The 22,354-nt window shown below is 38.0% G+C and overlaps 1 protein-coding gene across 1 annotated transcript in view; it reads right to left on the bottom strand.

The window, feature by feature from the left end:
• Window positions 1–9,710: 9,710 nt before the first annotated feature.
• xrcc1 (X-ray repair complementing defective repair in Chinese hamster cells 1) overlaps window positions 9,711–22,354 on the bottom strand; it is a 34,328-nt gene continuing 21,684 nt past the window's right edge. The window contains exons 11-17 of the mRNA XM_038307135.1: window positions 21,985–22,066; window positions 21,789–21,888; window positions 14,159–14,207; window positions 13,598–13,728; window positions 13,247–13,337; window positions 13,024–13,099; window positions 9,711–9,980 (exon numbers count right to left, since the gene is read on the bottom strand). Of these exons, the coding sequence (XP_038163063.1) occupies window positions 9,873–9,980; window positions 13,024–13,099; window positions 13,247–13,337; window positions 13,598–13,728; window positions 14,159–14,207; window positions 21,789–21,888; window positions 21,985–22,066 (637 nt within the window). The 3' untranslated portion in view covers window positions 9,711–9,872. The remainder of the gene's footprint in view (window positions 9,981–13,023; window positions 13,100–13,246; window positions 13,338–13,597; window positions 13,729–14,158; window positions 14,208–21,788; window positions 21,889–21,984; window positions 22,067–22,354) is intronic.

The following is a 22,354-nucleotide window of genomic DNA, read 5'->3' as shown; positions in this document are numbered from 1 at the left end:
TATGAGGATGTCTGTGTGTGCAGGTAAAATTTACTGTGCAGAATTATTAGGCAATGTAATTAAAAACAATATATAGCCGTCTTACTTGTTTATGTTCACCAGGTAAACCAATATAACAACTTAAAATTCAGAAATAAACATTTGCGACATTCAAAAACAAAAAAAAAACAAATCAGTGACCAATATAGCCACCTTTCTTCACCATGACGCTCAAAAGCCTTCCATCCATACATTCTGTCAGTGTTTCCACATTGCGTGCAGCAGCCACCACAGCCTCCCAGACACTGTTAAGAGAGGTTTACTGTTTTCCCTCCCTGTAAATCTCACATTTCATGAAGGACCACAGGTTCTTGTTGGGGTTCAGATCAGGTGAACAAGGGAGGCCATGTCATTATTTTTTCTCCTTTTAGACTTTTTCTGGCCAGCCGCGCTGTGGTGTATTTTGATTCGTGTCACGGAGCAATGACCTGCATGAATATCATGCTTTTCTTGAATGATGGTGACTTCTTTTTGTACCATTGTTTGAAGAAGGTGTCTTCCAGAAACTGGCAGTAGGTCTGGGAGTTGATCTTGACTCCATCATCAACCTGAAAAGGTCCCACAAGCTCATTTTTGATGATACCAGCCCAAACCAGTAGCCCACCTCCACCGTGCTGGCATCTGAGTCCATAAGAAACCTGCTGCCCTTTACTGATCCAGCCTGGTGCCCATCCATCTGGCCAATCAAGACTCACTCATTTCATCAGACCAAAACACCTTGGAGAAATCAGCCTTCAGATATTTCTAGTCCCAATCTTTACGTTTTGTCTTGTGTGTCTTGTTCAAAGGTGGCCTTTTTTTGGCTTTCCTTATCCTGGTCCCTGAGTATTGAGCACCTTGTGCTTCTCGTCACTCCAGACATGTTGCAACTCTGAAATATGGCACAACTGGTGGCTAATGGCTTCCTGGCAGCTTCACGCTTGATCCTTCTCAATTCATGGGGAGTTATTTTGCCTCTTCTTTGTTCAACACGCTTCTTGCATAACTGTTGGCTATTTGTCATTAACCACTTGATTGTGCCATGATCCTGCTAAAACGCTTGGCAATTTCCAGACTGCTGCACCCCTCTGAAAGTCATCTGACAATTTTTGACTTTTCAGAGTCTGTCAAATCTCTTTCCTGACCCATTTTGCCAAATAATTGCCTAATAATTAAGCACACCTTACATGGGGTGTTGATGTCATTAGACCACACCCCTTCTCATTACAGAGATGCACACCACCTGATTTACTTAATTGGTCGTTGGCTTTTAAGCCTATACAGCTTGGAGTATGACAACATGTATGAAAAGGATGATCCAAATACTCATTTGCCTAATAATTCTGCACACAGTGAATATTTGAGATATAACTGTGGCCTTAATGAGAGAATCCAGCCCTTATTTTCCTCTAATAGCAAACTGCAAGTGGCATCGTGGGGTTTACTAAGATCTTAGATGTTTTATGCCAAAACCTTGGCAGAAAGGTACTCAAACACAATGGCTATCACATATTTTATTTCTGATAAAACAATTTTTATGCTTATGCTTTCTTTCATGCTGGTGGAACCACTTTGGTATGAATGACCAGGACAGTCACTGAAAAATAAAGCTATTTCAAACTGGTTTTAAGTGCTTTAAGGGCCCAGAAGGGCAAAAAGGTACATGGAGAACGTAGAGTTATTAAAATAAGAAGGATTTGAAAAGGCAAGGTGAAAAAGGAAATTAAATAATTAAATCACCTTTTGAAATGTGTGATTAGAAAAGGTAATTATGTTACATCATACTGATCACTCTGAGAGCCCAACTGCATATGTTCTTATTGCTTTCAGGATGTTATTGAATATAAAGAATCAAATATGATCTTTGATTTCTTTCTGTTACAGATATAATGAAAAGTTACTCCTTGTTGGGTTTTTTTATAGCAGTGATTTTAAATCTTTTGTTAAATAGGTTATAAAACACCTACTTTCAGCTCAGAATAGAGTCACATTGAGTTTCTTGAATAGCTTGGGTTTCTAGTTCTAAAGAAATACATCCAGTTCTAGGAATATGGACGTGAGATTTAGAAGAGAAACAGTTTCCCAGCTCTTATTACAGCTTATTAACCTTGACAGCTATATTTCAAATGCATGGCTGTACAACCTTTTCTACAGCAATCATTGGGCATTACTGAATTATAAATAAAGAGCAGCATTCCTGGAGAAGAGTAGACATTAATTATCACATCATTGTCAACTGTCTCTGATCAAAATATGCAGTGAGACGTTAATCAGTGGAAACTAACTGATCAAAATAAGTAGCAAGAAGAAGTAATGAGCCCCAATAACATTGCTTATTATAAACTACAGTATGTACATTTTGCCAGGTTGATAGCTGCCATGCATGTAATATGTGACTAAATGTTCAACCGAAAAGCACTTTATGAGCGCTAGGATGTAACATTTTACATATTACGGCTTAAATGTGCTATGATGTATAAATGCCCTTTTATAAAGTCTATTTTAAACCACAAACATCTCCAGCTTAAATGGATTAAGTGAAAAATACTAAGTATTAAGTAAAAAAAATACTGTGCTAACCTTGCAATCCTTTAAATGTTGCTTCATTCTCCATCATGGGAGATATTTAAACCTGATTGAAAGTCGAGATTTTTTCCCCCAGCAGAAATACTCAGATGATGATTCAAATGCCATCTCTTTTTCAGTGTGCACAATAGCAGAGGAGGAAAACTATTATTTTTTATCTTATAAAGCTTTTAAGAAGAAATACATTTTATTTTTTGCCCAAAGAAATATCTTTCTCCTTTTAATTTTAAGTTATAGTCCTAATTAAAACTTGTAATTTTTATGGTAAAATATATAAATACAAAATTGTCTAGCAAGGAAAAGATAAACAAGTCAATAAAAACAAAGGTAGTCACATTTTCCTGATGGTTAATAATTTGAGGGGCACCTTGCTGTTTGCAGGTTTGGAGCAATCTGACTAATTGCATCAATTATGAAATCCTAGGCATTTATATCTGAGGTTGTTTATTGATTCTTTGCTTCTAACAAAAGCAGTATTTTTTGTAATCCCTCATTTTTTTTAAATGTGAATCATTACTACTAAAATTGTGGTACCAAAAATACAATATTAAAGTTGTCCTTCAAGCATATCTATTTATTATTGCAAAATAACCTCTATAATATATATAGAGATATGTTTACTTGAATCTTTTTGAGGCATCCAAGGAACATTTTCTCCTCTGCGCTTTCTTCTGCTGGCTCAATGCTGATGAAAGAAATTGACATTTTAACAGATCTTTCCCCTATACAATTATTAATACTGAGCATCACAAAAAAAACAAAAAACAGAGAAAACAATATTTCTGAGTGAATAACTGTTTATCCAATTCATCCCATAGCTTTCTCTAAAGATGCACAGTTGTACGGTGATATTTACGTCAAATTATTTTCATGGTCAATATTTGACCTTTAGATGACCGTGCTATTTTTAGCATAGTTAAAAAGTTTTAAATGAAACACATTGTGTGTTGGCATAAGAGAATGGCTGTGAAAAATAACCTCCAAAGAAATAATCCTTTTTGAAGGGACATTAATTATTCAATAATTATCATTTATGACTAGGTAAATAAATGTAATATTAATAAAAATAATAAAAAAACAACTTACCAGTAACTTTACATAATCTATATTTTATATGCATTTAGTAAGAAAGCTGTATTGCTGTTAGTGTGGTGTGGAGGTAATATAAATGAAGATAATCTGTTCCGTAGAGTATATATGTAATGAATTCTGTATTTTTCTTGGTACCCTCCCTTGCTTTTGGGTGATATATTGTCAGGGACTTGTTCTGAATCAAATAACAGTAAAACTAAAAAGTCTGTTCATGTAGTAACACAACATAGATATATCAGGAATATTTGTAATAGAAAATAGGAGATATTTATAATATGTTTAGGTTTGCTATATTAAGGTTTTTCTTTATGGCATTTAACTGACCAGAAATGTGCTTTTAGTATTGCATTTTGTCAGTAATTTAAATAATTAACAGCACTTGTAGAAGAAAGAAAATATCCTTAGAAAAACACTATGAACTTAGAAATGTTGTATGTGCATAAAGTGCATAAAGTGTTCCTGAGATGTTAAGAATATCCCTTTCCTCACCATCTGGGCTCCATTGGTGAGGAAGTCACTGATCCAAAGGCAGATGATCCAGTGCTGTTGAAATTCAGGGCCAGCGTGTCTATCTAAGTAGGTTAGGATCATCGTAGGTTTTACTGTTTGCTAAAAGGCAGAATAACGACATGCGATTCCTTTTAGCTCATCCTTCAGACATAGATTCTGACATGTATTTAGTATTCAGCAGAATTGCATTTTAAACTGTATGGCATGGGTCAAACATCTTGGTGTTCTTTCATGAGCTCTTGGTGTAGTGGCTTCTTCGTGGCTGGTTTTGCAACGTTCTCAGTTTCGGCTGATTGATGCCAGACTTTTAAAAGTTAACTGATTTTATTAAACTGATAATTATTAATGACATGTGGTTTTTTTATACATGTTGTCTCATAACAAACTGATTTACGTAAACAGCAGCTTTAAAGGTGTAAATCCAGCCTTTCCCAGAATCTGAATAATTGAGTTCAAGTTAACCTATATATGCAAGTCTTGACTATTACAAATGAAGGCCAATTAGTCTGTTAATATTGTGCAATGAGTGATTTTATTGGAACTTCACAACATTAATTTATGTTTCCAATAGATAAATGCTTCTCCTGCTGTGTTCTATAAACAAGCAGTTCACCAGCAGTTTGTCATTATTGCCTCGCACTAATGAAATGTGCTCACATTGATTTAGTATCTCAGCAGTACCAATGTCAGAGGCAAAAGACAACCCTAATCACAGACTGCACAGGTCAGACATTGCATGAAAACAGAGCAATCGTGCAGATAAAATGTTAAATCGTAATGTTTACAGTTTCTTTAAAGATAGGAACTGATGTTCCATAAGCTGGTTTTACGACATAAATTTGAATTGCTATGGAAATTTCTCTGGTAATATGGATTCCAGCAGATGTTTACAGTATATTCTAATATACTTTGACTTGATAGCATTTTTTTGAATTATGAATAGACTATTTCCAGAGCAGAAGCCAAATTAATTAGTGGGGAAATCATTTGGCTTAAAGTAAATCTCCCTCAGCAGAAAACACATTTTTAGGATGCAGTTTTTAGGCTTTGCTTACAGGGACAGTTTATAAATATTTTTGATGCAGTGCATTACTGAAGATAGGTTCAGGTAAGCCTTGGAAAAAAAGGTTCAGTGATTTTCTCATCATGACAGATTTACTTTATTGGTTTTTATCAGTTGGGCTGGTTTAGAAGCAGGATGCTGATATGTTTACCTCCTGAAATGATAAAAAGAAATCCTGGCTGAGCCCTTTAAGCTGATAAGCATTGTCACTGAGAGCAGGGTGGAAATAAAATAAATAAGAAAAAAAGAAAGTCTAACTGAAAAATAAAGGAGCTTCAAAAAGAGGGCAGCCCACCTACCTAACAAATCCAAGAAACAAGAAAAAGAAGGTGGAGAAAATAGAAGCAGATGAATTTAGGATTGGTGTCTAACTCTGGCTCAGTTTATGAATTAGGTTTGGAGGTTTCATAAATTATTTGCATTATCAAATATTAATAAGTGACTTTCACATGATACTACTTTCAATCAAGTACAAGCTATGTGAAGTTAACTAAGTGTTTATTGGAGATAATCAAAATGCATCATTTAGATTTCCTTTAAATTCAAGGTTTAAATATTTTCATGAAGTCCTTTTTAAGATTTGACCATTTTACAACCGCAAACTATTTATTTCAATTTATTTGACTTTTCTATGTCCATAAAAATAATGAAGACTTGTGAAGTGGATGGGGAAAAAAACATTATTTTTAAACTTTCTAAGTGAATTTTTTTTTTCTGTTTTAGGGCCTTCAGTTTAAAAACTTGTAGAAATACTTTTTCACTGTAACTCTTATGAGGCTCATCTTCATAAATGCTATTCATCACCAGGGACCTAAAATAAAAAAGCCTTGTGCACAACCTTCCACATTCTCTACAGCATACAATTTCTGCATAGTAATGATGGCGCACCGGCTGGGGAGAAAATCCTTAGGTGGTATGCCTTTGATTTAAACTACATCATAAAAATTCCAGTGTCAAGTGGTATTTGGTTCATATAAATTAAGGTCCTGGTTCACGTTTTATACGTAGCAGGGAGTTTGAGTTTGGGAAAAGCTTGGATGAGTTTCCCATACCTTATGAAAGTTTAACTCCATATAGAATCAATATGAAAAGTATGCAGAATACTTCAGTTCTGAATAAATCAATTAGTGAGTAACATTGAACTTAAATTAAAACTAGCGAAAGCAGTCATTTACCTTGACGTAAGCAGGTATGTTAAAAATTAAAAAATTGAAGTTCCACATCACATGACAGATGACATTTTGTTTAAAACAATTTCTGCATTGGAAAAAGTGACCAAAAGCCGATGACTAATCATGGCATGCTAACTCTCTGTAATAGATTTACATATTCAGAAGTACTAGCTGTAGATTATTGTTGTTTCAGGTACTCAGGTAAAATGTTTTTACTTAATTAAAACGTTGAGTGACACGAAAAGAGCAAAACAATTGCTCTTGCTGTAAAGTGCTCTTTAAAATCCGGTTTGGAGCTTTGGTCAGGTTTCCCATGCAAAAAGTGTGATCTCTTTTTTTAACAGTGTCCTGTCTGGTAATGTGGCAATAAGAATAATTGTCTTGATGCCAAGAGCCCAACAGATAGCAGTGTAGCAGTATGGCAATTGCCATACTGCTACACTTGTGACATGCATATAAATTGCTTTATTATAATTATGCAGGGAGTTTTACAGTTTATATAGACACTGCAATGTAAATAGAGCAGAAAATCAGAAGAAGAAAAAGGAAAAAAGAAAAAAAAAAGATGAAAGAAAGAGGAGATAGAAAGGAGATAATGACAAAACATTTTCAGTCTGCTTCATCACCTGTAACGAGATGAAAAAAAACAGCATGACCAAAAGACATGGTACGAGATATACAATAAAGCAACACCTTGAAACTATCGCTAAAGTAATATTATTATATCTGACATGTACTCTGTGTTACCTGAAGATATGAATGTGGGCTTTCTGTTTGGAAGTGAATCTCTAAGTACCTGGAGCCTAGCACCTGTAATTGTTTATGAGGGTGAACTTGTGCATGTAAAGTTTATCCATAGAAAAAATTCTCAATAGTGGTTGTGGAGAGCTGGAGAGAGAAGAAGTGTGATCTCACCACCGTAAAAACCTGGTTACATGTACCGAAGACAAGGTGTGGACTACATCATCATCAATAGTAACATCTTACAAATAAAGCTCGGCTCCTGATTAATTCCCTTCCATCTTAGTGTGACAGCTGTCAGATTGCTGACATGGACCTAATTAGGTTTAACAAAAATGTCAAAGCTGGATTAGCAACTGAATAAGCAGGCAGAAAAACTTGCTAACCTATCCAAACTTTATAATCAAAGCGCTCCAATTGCTTCAAATGGCACAGGTGAGTAAAATCAAGGTGGCCAACATAAAGGAATATCGCCCAACAAGTCATCATATTTTTTATAATACTAGATGTGTAACTCATCTGTTAGTATTGTAACAATGTCAAACCTGATGGAAAGATAAGCAGTTCAGTTACAATATGGTAGTCCATGAAAAATGACACTTCGCTACAGTTTTTAAACAGTTTTTTTTTAAAGACTAAGCCATACAAATGTGGATGAGCCAATTTGGTATGGAAGAACTTTAATGCATGGAAAAGTGTGAGATCCATTTTGAGTTGCCAACAAATATGCTTCTTTGGAGAATTAAAAATCTTGCATAACAGATTTCCAAATGAAAATCCTCCAGAGAAGATGCAAAGCTGTTAAAGATGCAAAGTGTGGATTGACATAATTTCAAATCCTATAGAGGGGAAATAATTACAGTATATGTGCAAAAGGAGATGTTATAATGCGTTTGGCAATATAGGGTATCAACATTTGGGAAAGTCTTAAAGTTTGTGGGCAGAACTAAAATCAAAGAATATTTTATAATTCTACATTTTTAATGTGACAAATATCTTAAAATAAAAAAATGAATGAATGAAAATCAGAACAATAGCATATCCAGCAGCTTAAGATGCCATAATCATAAAATCAGAGGCTTAAGATCGGAGTGAAAGAAATCTTTACTGTTGAAGCGGCAGGCAATAATAGCCCAAGCTTTACATGAAACATAAATACTGTTACAAAGAGCAAATAAGAAATCTTTTGGGAATAAATTAAGCAGTCAAGAATGAGGAGAGATAGCCACTTAAAAAACTTTCGTGTCACCAAGAAGATGGAGACGGGTTCAAATGGGAAAAGGTGCTGCATTTGGTCGACCCCTTTCACAGACTAGATTTTCTCACTTTAGGACATAAATGAGTTTGGCCCCAAACTCAACCTGTTATAAAAGGCAAATACAGCACAAAGTTACAGGAAAGGGCTCAACATTCTCAGCTGTATGTGTGTGAGCCGCCTTTCACAAGAAATACAGCCAGACAATCCAATACTCCACTGCTTTAAAAATGCATCCTTGCAGAGATTTCCAACCTTTTCATCTTCCCTGAATTCAGTCTCCCCTGTAACCACCCCTACTTCCCCATCTCTCGTCCGCATACCATGCTTCTAATTCCCTTGACTGAAGTGCAGGAGACCCAGTGGCTCTTGGCACAAAAAAGGAGAAGTAAATTAGAGTGGAGAGAGGACTCAAGATCAGAGAGGGAATGGAAAAGAAGAGCCTCTCAAGCAGCAAGCAGAGTTGAAGCTAGAGAAAAGTAAAAAGTTGGATTAATAAGCAACAGTAATAAGCAATTAATAACAGCCAAATTCTTCGATAAAAACACTTTTATTTGGACAAAATAATTATGTACTACAGCAATACAAAACATTTTTTTTAATAATCAAATTTTGCTGTAGAGAGAACCCAAACAAACCACATGCTGCAATGTAAAGAAGGTAGGCATTTTTAAAATATCAGTGATGTAAAATTTGAAGTGCCTGTTTATTGCCTAAATAACACGTTCTCATCTTTTTCAAACATAAAGAGAGCAGTCACTGAAACAGAATATAAAACATAAAACAGACACCTTCACCTTCAATATTTTTAGTCAAGTTCCGCCATTTCTGATGCAACTTTGTCAAATTCTTGACTACAGCTTTAAATAACCTCAACCTTTCACTTGACTTTGGGTTGATCTCATAAAGTCTAACAGTCTGCAACAGTGAGTCTCTTATCAGTGCCACTGGCAGTCAGGACAACATCATTACTCATTCCCATCCAGTAGCCTGAGGTTGCAGAGGGGAGCAGCAGCAGACAGCAGCTGCGCGTGTGTCGAGAAACTCCAACAAGCTCCGAAGCAGGCATTTTGTCTTTTTTTGTAATGTCCAAGAGATGAGCTTCACATGAATGATGGTTCTCTCTTTTTCTGCTGGCTTGTGACTAACAACTCTAACAAAAGAGGTTAATAAACAAAAATCTATAACTAATTCTATCATTGAAAGCTTAAAGGGAAAGCATCTTAAGTTATTTCATTACCATCATGTAAGTCGATATAACCACAAACCCCCCCCCCCCCCCCCCCCCAAAAAAACGAATGAACAATCAATGGTTTATTGCTTCTTTGAAGTGGATAATCAGGAAAAAAAGAACTATGGCTTTTCCCTTCAGTGTATCAATCAGGAGTTGAACTGTGTCTCAGACTCCTCAGTGTGTTCGCGTATGCTGTATTTATCAGGGCACGACAGTGTAAGGCTGATAGGGCAGCATTTTCTGACGTTCATTGATGGCGTAAATCCATGCAGGCTTCACAAAGTTCAGGTTACAATTGTCCATCAGCGCCTGTGAACAACAGAAAATTGTGTAAATATTTAAAGATAAACTTTAAAAGCCTTATTGTGATTATTTTATAGCTAGAAAGATCAATTTATGTTTTGATTTAAAGCAGGACCCAAGTAAGAAGTACTGACCAGAAGTCACCCTGTTTTATCTGAAAAGCCATAAACAGATGTTAAATGAGGCACGTTGATTATGTTTATTTACCATATAATGGCTAAAAAGGCCTGGGTATCAAGGTACTGTATTTTCCAGATTATAGAGCGCACCTCATTATAAGTCACACCCACTACATTTTTTGGAAAACACTGAAAAAAAAAAAAAAAAAAAATATGCGAAATTGTTCTCCATCCATCCTGCTGCCAGGATGTTCTTGTGCTAAATGAATCTTTTTTTTTATTTTCTATTACTGAACTTTATTAATCTTACACTAGAGAAATTCATCTCTGCATTTGACCCATCTCCTTGGGGGGCAGTGGGTTGCCATTGTGCGCCACCTGGGGGGCAGTGAGGGGTTAAGGGTCTTGCTCAGGGACCGAGAGTGGCTCTCTGTGGGAGTGGGCATCAAACTCAGAACCTCCGCCACCCAGGTGCAATGCTCTAACCATTAGGTCACCACTCCCCTAAATTAGCCCCTTATTCTTTAACTTCCAACCATGACCTCCCTCTCTGGTGGATAGAAAAAATCCAAAGAAAAGCTGCAACTTCCTATAAGCTGCATGGTTCAAGGCGTGGGAAAAAGTAGCAGCTTATAGTCTGGCATATTAAACCATTTTGTTTTCCAAATGGTTTAGATTGGACCATTTCTACAGTTCAAGTTTTTTTCCTGTGCTGCCAAAGGAAATTCCTTGTAACGAAAGTGTTCCTTGACTGTATGGAGCATCGAGAAAATAAAAATCTGCTTCAGATTTTTGCCCCTCAACGAGTTTTTAATAAGGACATTGTGAACAGAAACTTTTAAGTTGTTTGTATTACCTTTTCTCCTTAACTTTTGGCTTATACAACAAAGCTAAAGAGGAGGTCCTAGTTTTGAAACATTTTACAAAATTTAACTTTTAGTATTTGAACTGTTGACCAAGCGAAATAGTCACATATCTGGTTAATTGATCGATGCGTCTCTAGTTATAACACCTAAACACATTTAGTTCATTGTAAAAGGGATTTGATTCAACAGATAGGTTGTCAAAGTTTGTATTCACACCAGAAGAGTCTTTTGGTCCGCTCCTTTAGTCTGGACCAAGACTGGACTTTATCTTCTTCTGTTTTGTGCAGTTTTTGTTTCGCATTGTGAACTATAAGTTGTAAAGAAAGCCTCAAGTATATAGGTTGCTGTTCCTGTTGAGGAGAAATGATGATGGCGAGACAGAGCATGGAAAACTATTATGGGAGTCCTGCATGCAGCACCTCTGTTCTGCATATCTGTGCCTTCAAAGAAGCTGCAGAGTCATTGTCTCCTTTGAAATTCAGCTCAGTTTTATCTTATATCAGAGTGGCATTGCCGGATGAGACCCATGGCATGCTGTTGGCAGGATGCCTGAGAAAGCACAGGGAGAGGCGGGTCTTGAATAATTTCTGTACCACTGCTATAGTGGTTGGTTCAGTCCAAAGAGATGTATGTTTTCTGTAGTTGCGACATATCAGGGTTATTGGTCCTTACCAAAGGTTCAGGACACGGGGAACAAACCCTGGTCTGTTTAAAGTGGATAAATGTGACAAATGCAAATAAACAGCAATTTAAGCATTTATATCATGTCAGAAAATGTCAAAAAGGTTTGTGTAAGCACTCAAGTAGAGATTATTTAACTAGATCATCATACACTGACAACCTCATTTCAGTTAGACCTGCACTGGGCAATTGGTAGAACAAATGGGCAGGTTTATAAGTGATCGGCTAAGACCGGCAACCGGCGAGTCATTATGATGATGAACAATTTATAGCGGACGCGAATCTCTTCAGAACTTGGTCCATGTTTGTTTTGGTCACAGTACCCAAAACAGGGGGACGAGTCACCGGGACAACAGAGGTAATGTGACACCGCATTCTGAATCTCAGACAGGAGCAGCAGGAAATCAGTATGTAGTTTGGAGAAGATCAGCGGTGTAGGGAGGAGGACCCAGGGCAGACAGCGCATCAGAGCAGGGAAGAGGCTGAGGCTTGCCAGTGCTAGCATCTAGAGGCTAACTGCTGGAGGTAGGAAGAGGAAGAGTCTTTCTAGGGCAAAATTACAACTTTTTTTAAAAGACACAAATGAACCTCATAAGAGTATTCCCAACTTCATCCTTTGTCGAGATAATTTTCTCTAAATTCCATTTTAATTGAAAAAAGTTTCTCTCAGCTGCCTCCTTCACTAAATCAGTGGTTAATTCATGATTCCTTCTCATTTCCTAATTTTTATACCTAATAATACAATGTAAATTTACATGAGAAAACAGCATTGAGGAATTGTTGGTTTTGATGCTATGATCCGTCATCGACAATATTGGGATTTTGGTCATTGCGATCGGCTTTCAAACTCCTGATCGGTGCATCTTTAATTCTAGTTCAATATTTTTTAAAGGCTTATGTGTTGGGTTATAATCTAATCTAATCTCTCCATTTACTGTGGGATCCCAAACTTAAGCTTCAACCTTGAAAGTAAAGTTAAAACAAAGTATTATTTTTTAAGTTAATAGGTATAAAATTGGAAACATTTCAATGTAAAGGAAATACCTGCATGTCTATGTAAACCAACCCAGCTACAAAGTCTGATAATAGTTGATAACTTGTAAAAACTCTGAGGAAGCAAAAATGATATAAACTAATTACTTGATGATTCCATCATATCTTCATATCAGGCAAAAACACAGCGTTGACGTATACATACAGAATATTCCTCAAAAGCTGCTTTAGAGGAATAATCTGCATAATTGAGCAAGAATTTACACAATCACCTACAGAAATTTGTCTCTGAATTATATGCTGGAAGTCGTAAACTGAGGAAAGTGCATAATTCACTCGAATGTTAAATACTACACTTATTAAATGATATTTCAGAGGGAGAGGCCTTACATCTTCAAAGGATTCATGCCATCCTTCACTGGTCACAACAAACTGCACTTTCTCTGACATGTAGTCCTCAATCACTCTGAAAAAGAAAGAAAAAAATCAGTGAGATATGAATTATATCTGAATATATTGCATCTTTGAAAGGTTTCTGTTAATTCAGTGTGAATCAGACAAACTTTTGATCAAAAAGTAGAATATTTAAAATTATACAAAAGTTTTTTCCTACCCATTGAAGGCAACGATGTATCGTAGAAGTAGTCGCCTCTCGTTGTTTGGGAATTTTCCATACAGTAAAAAGTGCTTTCCTTTGAGGAAGTCTGGTAAAGACCAAAAGAAAACATTCAAAGGAGGCAGATGCCAAGACCAGACAATATGGAGGAGAGCAATTTATAGATGCTTTTTGTCAAAAGAAAGGCCACACCAAATCTAACAATAGACACATGGGTGTTTGGCCATCAATTTTGTGAGGAGCTGCAGCTGCGGCCTCTCATCCATCAGACCTTCAGAGACAGATGTGTTCCTGAAAGTGGGACATGAATAGCAGAGAGGAAGACTCCTACATAAGAGGCAGACGTACCTGGCAGCTCAGGGATGGGATAATCCTCTTCTGCTTCAGCATCTGTGTTTTCATCCGTAGACCCCCCATATGGATCCTCCTCTTTCACTGATGATTCCTTCACGGCGGCTTTTTTCTGCCTGCTTTCCACCCTTTGACAGAAGAAAAACATTTGAAGTGAAATCGTTCAGTGGTCATAATGAAAGGAAACATTTCCAGTTGGTCTTCTCAAAACACAGAAAACAAGTTTTCAAACAAGGATATGCTTATACATTTTTTCTCTGTATCAAATTCTAATACGTTATGCTTTTCAGTTTTCACTGTTTTTAATTATTTTTAATATTAAAGCGTCGCAGCAGCGACTACTTTTGTCCAAAAGCAGTAAATTAAAAAAAGATTCCAGGATTTCATACCCATCTTTAAATCTTTTTAAATCAATGATCCTCTGTTTGCCCATTGTTTACTTTTTGACACTAAAATAGAGGCAAGTTTGTTTTAATTGCATCTAAAATTCAATTAATCAAAACTAACCAAGAGTCTTGAAAATAAGATTAGTTTGTATTATTTCCTCTGCTTACGTACCTCTGGAGCTCGTCTTCTGTATCCACTCCAGATTCATCCTCATCTTCATCTTCTCATGTTAAAAAAAAAAAGAAAGTAAAAGAAGTTTAACATGACTCACGGAGGTGATCCCAGAAATGGCTAAATTAAATGTGACGGAGGGGGGGAAAAATTGCATCTTGCAGGGAATTCTATTTGTAAATTAAATATATGCTTCCGCAATTCGACATATAAACTCAATGAGAGTAAATTGTGCTGACTGCACTGCAACTCCAATCTCAAAACTAATTAACTTTAATGTGCGCAAGAGTTAAATCCGTTTTAAATTCCTTGCCATCCGTGGAGAAGAGCTTGATGTCTAATTTAAATGCCAGGTGAGTTCGCATTTCTATGAAATATACAAAAACATTTAATTTGATGTAACCTTGCTGGCAACACAGTTATTACCAGCCGATGTTGTTTGGGGGGGGCAGCTCTCTTAAAAATGCAGTCCCCATGTAACGCGGTGCGTGTTGGCGGGTCAGAGCTCATTGTCTATCCTTAATGACGCACCTCAGCACTTTGCTCTGGGCCTTGCATTAACATAGAAATGAGAATCATGCACAAGTCCCTCTGCAGTCATTACTGCTTCACTCCACTCTCGCCTTCCCTCAGACTGCATGCTGTCTTACTCTTGCCCTTTTTGCAGCAGCGTTGTCCACTCATCCATTTCAAGTGGCTTATAATAGTTAGCCCCTTTATCTAATCCAACGCCTCTCATTTTGTCCCCTAACTCCCTCTTTGCCCATTCAGTCCTCTTCAGTGGTGCTGCTGCCCTCTCTCTCTCAGGTTCCAGATATTTGAGTGAATAAAATCAATCATTTCACCTAAGTCAGTTAAAATTGGCTCTTAGATTCACTCCATGCTGACATATTTTCTTTTTTTTAAATCTAAAGAGATTTGTGGTTATTTTCCTATTTAATTGAGCTCAGTGAGTAAAAAATGGCTCCTCATCATTTTCACATTTCATTTTTGTGTTGGACCAGAATTATCTCTACTTACCGTATTTTCACGACCATAAGGCGCACCGTACTAAAAGGCGCACTCTCAGTTACGTGTGCCATTTCTGTATTTAACACACACATAAGGCGCACCGGACTATAGGGCGCGTTTTTTATATACAGGTACAAGTCCTCTACTACCTTTAAATACCTCTACTGCGTATTTAAAAATACAGCGGGGGCAAAACTGAGTATGACTGTGCTTTATTCATGTATTTATTACAAAGTATTAATCAAACCATGGCAGCTGGCCGTGAGACAGACACATCGCAGATGACACAGCGCTGTGGTCACTCCTAAATTAACTTAAAATCCTGAAACCTGCTGACGGAATATGTTCGCTTTTATTGCCGGTATCCTGGTGCCTGCAGCTAAAATTATTTAGATGAAAAACACCTGCCAGCAGCCGCGGTGAACCCCAGGCTGCCCAGCCTACAGGCTGCTGATGAAGAGATTTCTGCTGTCAGCGCACCGCTGGTATGTGGGGGTCTGAGCGCCTCCGACAGAAATAGATAATCTGGATGAACTGACTGCAATTATTAAGTTTTCAGGTGGACTTTCTCACTTAAAAACATATTAAAACTACTTTATTCCCACTGATCACAGCAAATATAGCTGCAAGATTTAGATTATTTAGATGAAAAAACACCTGCCAGCCACCGCGATGAAGAGGAGGAGACGCGCCGGGGATGCTGTTGAATTAAGTTTTCAGGGAGAAAAATACAGCGGGAGCAAAACTGAGTATGATTGTGCTTTATTCATGTATTTATTACAAAGTATTAATCAAACCCATCAAAGTCATCATCCTCTGTTTCTGAATAAAACAGCTGCGCTAAATCAGACATGCCAGTTTCCCCTTCTTCGCTGTCAGTCACTTTCCGTGCAGCGCAGCTCCTCAGAAATAATGCCGGCTTTTGCGAAAGCTTGAACAACAGAGCCAGCAGACACTTTAGTCCAAGCATCTACAATCCATCCGCAAACTGTGGCGTAATCTGCCCGGCGCTGCCTTCTTATCCTGAAACTGTGGTCTCCGTCGGTCATCCATCGCTCCCACGCCGCTCGCAGCCTTACTTCGAACGGCTGCTTCACACCGATGTGGAGCGGTTGAAGTTCCTTTGTCAGACCCCCGGGATAACGGCGAGCACAGCGTTCATTTGATTCACCTTTTTTTCACATCGGCTGTGAGATGGGCACGCAGCGATGGTGATGCGTGGAAAAAACCACCTAGTCTTCTCACATACACCTGCCTCAGCCACGCATCCATCCAGCCTTTTCCATTTGCGTTAATATCATATGTCATCAGAGCGCTGTCTGTCTCGCTGGCAGCTCCCAGATCAGCTTCTCTGATTGGTTGATGCGGCGCGTCCAGCAGCAAAACTTCAATTTTTCCATCTCGAGCAGCAGAAGCGCGGCGCTTCAGATGCTTAAACGCTCCCGACGTGCTGCACCAAAATGCGCTGCGGGACCTTTTGCTGCACCTATATGCGCGTCAACCATTGACTTTGCATGTAAACTCGCTGCTTCTGCTGCACCTGCTGGGTCCGGTTCACACCGATGTCGAGCAGCGTTAATTTGTTTCCCCATGTTTTTCACACCAGCTGTGAGATGGGCACGCATGGAGTTACATATTAACAGCGATGGTGAGGGGTGGAAAAAAAACACCTGGTCTCCTTACATTCAGCCACTCTTTCATCATCTCCTCAATGAGGTGGTCTCAAAAGTCGCAGTTACAACACACATAAGGCGCACCCCACCAAAGGGCGCACCGCACATTTTGAGGGAAAAAAAAGACGTTTAAGTGCGCCTTATAGTCGTGAAAATACGGTAATAAAAAAAAAATCACTACAGTTATTCACTATATGTAGAGTTTTTGAAAGTTTCAGTAAGTTAGATAAAGGACTGAAAAATGTTTAACTTTTTAAACCTTAGGTGTGATAACTTACCTAACCGCTGAAAAAGGATGCGTTCAACTTTGTCAACTAAGAATTTTGTTATCAAGCTCTGGCATTTGGCTGGAGGTCTTTTACAAAGAGGTAACCTCACTTTAACATCTTCCTACATTCAGTCATTTTGTTTCTCAAGGCTAAAAGAAGGTTTTTGTAAACAACAGAAGTGCTATTTGAAAGACTAAATAATCATGGGAAAAAACACAGATAATTATATATATATATATATATATATATATATATATATATATATATATATATATATATAAACTAATAAAATATATATAGCTAAACTGCATGAAATGCAAGTTTTCCTATATTTACCAGAGCTGCCTCTCTCAGCTCCATTATTCGGTTCATGATAGGTCCTAATTCACTGAGTGTGCACATAGGCGTGACACGTAGTGCACTATTGTTCACAAAAGACTCGCCACTAGTTCCCCTAAAATCCCTTCAGATTCCTATCAAGAGTAAAAACATACCACATGTCTAGTGGGAACAAAAAGGGCCCCATGTCTGATTGACGACAGAATAAGACAACAGTAAATGCTCACATCTGCCCTCTTTTTGCTAAAAGGGAAAAAATTATAATATTTGTAACTTTTTACTCCAGTTGACATTAAAAACAAAGAGTTATGTGTCCAATAAAACTAAAGACCTGTGCAGACTTGGCAGCAGACTGCAGTGCTTTTTGTCTTACTTGAAGTGACACCGCTATCATTTCAAGTTGTTGCCAGAGGGGACAAATGTCTGCAAACAATTCTGGAACTTGATCTATGCTCCGTCAATAGCAGTAAAAGTCTGGGAGCCATTTATGTAGAAATAGCTTTACTTCTCTATCGTTGTACTAGTCACTCCCTGAAGCTCCTATCATCCTGTCACCTATCAAACACTGTGCTACTCAGATAATAATGAATCTGTTTTTCTGTGGGTCTGAATGGGGAAAATTTTAAAAATTTCATGGAATAAATAGGTCTGTTGTATCTTTTTAGTGTATTTTTAGTAATATTAGGAGTCACCACAGAAAGTTTTACCCTGCTCTTCCTAAAGCAAGTAGGAAACAAACCTGCATCACAAAGACCTAAACTGCTTCACCATAGGGACTGGCAGTAGTTCTGATTAGAGCCTGTTTATCTGGATTAGATGTGGTACTTAGGGATCAACTGATGGAAAATAACTACACGTCACTCCTAATAAGGCCTCAGTGTTTTTAGGTATCTTTTAAATCAATCTAATTAAGATGAGGACCTACTTTGGACTATTGCATGCTGGTATGAGTGAAGAGTTTGCATAGTGTGGTGTGGGTTTAAGTTAAGTTGTGATATGGGAAGTACAGTGACCTCAGCTTTGTAGCAGTAGCTGTGTTTCTATCCAACTGAAATTTTAATTTTAAGCAAACTTAAAAGTTTAAAAAAATGGAAATGATAATTTGCATATGGGTCTGAGGCGAATTAACCAAGCACCACAAACCACAATGTCATCATAGGTCTTCCTCCACATTATGTCGTCACATGGCTTTAATATACAGGAAGTAGAAGCTACAATCCAGCACTGATCACAAATCAATAAAGGTTGAAAGTTTTAGTCAATGTGTTGCAATCGGGGAAGTTGTTCTTACATTAAAATATAATTTAGTAATGGCAATATTGCTTCCAAACATGTTTAAGCATATAACTGCATGTTTAAGCAATAATCCTGGAAGACGTCAACATCAGAGACAGCTGATCAATCATGAGAAGTCAAAGTTCCTAATTAGGAGCTGATTCAAAAAAAGTGTTTATATGTCCTTTTTAGCTCATCCATCTATTTTCCATCACGCTTTATCCCAGCTGGGGTCACGAGGGGTGCTGGTGCTCCAGGTGTCCGTGGGCGAGAGGCGGAGAACACCCTGGACAGGTCGCCGTTTTTCACATTAATCCTTTTTTTGCAAAAGCTTAAAAACACCTCAAGCAAGGGTAAAAGCTTTTTTTTTTTTTTTTTTTTTTTTTTTGCGAATTTGGGGGAGTTTTTTTTTTTTTTTTACGAATTTTGCCGATTCCATGAAGCTTTTCTGATATGATATTTCAAAACGTGCATTTAAAAAACACTGATGGAAACGGATCTAGTGGTGGAGGGTTACAGGTGCAAAACATAACAGACACGGCATAATTTGCATGGATGCTGCAGAATTCTTGGAAATCTACAAAAATAAACAACAGTCTGTCTAGCAGGGAATTAAAGTGTTCTGCCATCTATTCTTAAATGCACAGTAAGCTTGTATTGTGTCACTAAAACTAAAGCATATATGCAGTAATGTGAGAGGGTTTTAACACGTTCAGAAAAAAAAGGTGTATTCCTTCCAATATACCTTTGGGTTTCAATTCTGTTTATGCACTTTTGGGGGTGAAGTTAATAAATTATGAGGTTCAGCACTTGCTGGGCTTAATGAACGGGTGAAATTAGCATAGGCTTTGATCTAAGAAAAGGGGGAAATTTGATTGACAGCATGCATGAATCTTGGTTTACTAACTCATAATTAACCTTTCAGAAAATCAGAACACTAGTACAGAATAAATGTATACTCACTGAGAAGATTTTATTTCAGATTAGCAAGAACATTTGCTAATCTGTACTAAAAACAGTTAGGAAAAAAAAGGATCGCAGAAATGTTAGAGGGTCGGGTTACAGATTGGGGCAAGATGCAGAGTAATTAGCAAATACACTATATTGCCAAAAGTATTTGCTCACCCATCCAAATTATTGGAATCAGGTGTTCCAATCACTTCCATGGCCACAGGTGTATAAATTCAAGCACCTAGGCATGCAGACTGTTTTTACAAACATTTGTGAAAGAATGGGTCGCTCTCAGGAGCTCAGTGAATTCCAGCGTGGAACTGTGATAGGATGCCACCTGTGCAACAAATCCAGTCGTGAAATTTCCTCGCTCCTAAATATTCCACAGTCAACTGTCAGCTGTATTATAAGAAAATGGAAGTGTTTGGGAACGACAGCAACTCAGCCACGAAGTGGTAGGCCACGTAAACTGACGGAGCGGGGTCAGCGGATGCTGACGCGCATAGTGCGAAGAGGTCGCCAACTTTCTGCAGAGTCTACAGACCTCCAAACTTCATGTGGCCTTCAGATTAGCTCAAGAACAGTGCGCAGAGAGCTTCATGGAATGGGTTTCCATGGTCGAGCAGCTGCATCCAAGCCATACATCACCAAGTGCAATGCAAAGCGTCGGATGCGGTGGTGTAAAGCACGCCGCCACTGGACTCTAGAGCAGTGGAGACGCGTTCTCTGGAGTGACGAATCGCGCTTCTCCATCTGGCAATCTGATGGACGGGTCTGGGTTTGGCGGTTGCCAGGAGAACGGTACTTGTCTGACTGCATTGTGCCAAGTGTAAAGTTTGGTGGAGGGGGGATTATGGTGTGGGGTTGTTTTTCAGGAGCTGGGCTTGGCCCCTTAGTTCCAGTGAAAGGAACTCTGAATGCTTCAGCATACCAAGACATTTTGGACAATTCCATGCTCCCAACTTTGTGGGAACAGTTTGGAGCTGGCCCCTTCCTCTTCCAACATGACTGTGCACCAGTGCACAAAGCAAGGTCCATAAAGACATGGATGACAGAGTCTGGTGTGGATGAACTTGACTGGCCTGCACAGAGTCCTGACCTCAACCCGATAGAACACCTTTGGGATGAATTAGAGCGGAGACTGAGAGCCAGGCCTTCTCGTCCAACATCAGTGTGCGACCTCACAAATGCGCTTCTGGAAGAATGGTCAAAAATTCCCATAAACACACTCCTAAACCTTGTGGACAGCCTTCCCAGAAGAGTTGAAGCTGTTCTAGCTGCAAAGGGTGGACCGACGTCATATTGAACCCTATGGATTAGGAACGGGATGTCACTTAAGCTCATATGTGAGTCAAGGCAGGTGAGCAAATACTTTTGGCAATATAGTGTAAGTAGGTCATCCACCAGCTGCACACAGGCTGACTGAAACTTTATTAATACTTGGCCAATGTAGAAGGAAACTTTAAAATGAGCCATAATGAGAAGAGGACTCCATGCACTGGCAGAAGAGGTGGATTAAACAAAAAAAGAGATTCAGAGCAAACTATTGCAAAAGTCATTTAAAAAAAAAAGTAAAACTCTCTTAAAGAAGTACGAAAGACAGCAGAAGTGTCCCTGTGTGTAAATTATAAATGAACTTTGAGCATGAAGATGGAAGGTGCTTTATTAAAGATCCTTAGAGAAGGAATGTGTTTTCTTTAGTTTTTACTTAATCTAAGCTGTTGGTGTAAGTCTAACTTCATTTGTAAACACAGGTTAAATTAATACGTACTTGTTTTGGCCTTAGAGAATTTAATATGAAGAAATATTTTGGACTTGTTCTGTATCCAAACAACATCTCATTTAATATTGTGAGTAAACTATTCATCTGAATAACATCTTCAATTAAACGTCCACATTTAAAACTAAACCTTGTTGTTTTATTAATCTCAGCTGCGCCTTGGTTTATAAACACGTTGAAGCCCAATTTTAAAACCTAATATTGCCGTCATTAGAAACAACACAAAAAACATTTAATCAAATTCAAGGAATTAAAACAATAAGGTATAAAGAAAGACAGAGTTAAAATTAATTAGGTGTTTACCAATACTGTGCTTTGAAACTACTTATTACCTGGTTCATCAACATCAGTTGAGCCCCCGTATTCATCATCCTTATCCTTTTTCTCTGGTGTCTTTTTCGGGGTGACTTGTCTCACCTGCTTCTGTGGAATCTGCAAGAACAGCAGGTTCCTGGATTGTTACATTTCACAGGTTTCTTTTTTGTATCTTCCCGATTATTTATTGGCTCACTTATAAGACAAATTCACCTCTGTTTCCATTTCCTCTTCACTCTGGTCGTCGACCTCCATTTCACTCTCAGAGCTAGACTCCGCTCCATCCATCAAGTAGCTGACGGAAAACAAGAAACAAAATGTGTCAGGATGATAAAAGGCCGGAGGGGAAAGAACAGCTGAGCAGTATATCCTGTTTGGCCATCTGCTTTACAACATGATTCAAAGGTAGCGAGGCCCTTAGCTGCCACTTTCTCCCACAAAAAAACAAGATTCAGACATTTTTTTCTGCAGCCAATGTCCTAATGTTTAAAACATCACCGCTGCTTATGAGTAATATACTTTTAAATCTAGCAGTCCTCAGACAGATTTTATTTTCCCAGGAGAGGAGGGTATCTGTTAGGAG

This window comes from Cyprinodon tularosa, unplaced genomic scaffold, assembly GCF_016077235.1.
Source record: "Cyprinodon tularosa strain WSP-4 unplaced genomic scaffold, ASM1607723v1 ctg60, whole genome shotgun sequence".
In the NCBI taxonomy this organism is placed as follows: domain Eukaryota; kingdom Metazoa; phylum Chordata; class Actinopteri; order Cyprinodontiformes; family Cyprinodontidae; genus Cyprinodon; species Cyprinodon tularosa.
The sequence above is the reverse complement of the archived record's forward strand: the minus strand, read 5'-3'. Positions and strand labels throughout refer to the sequence as shown.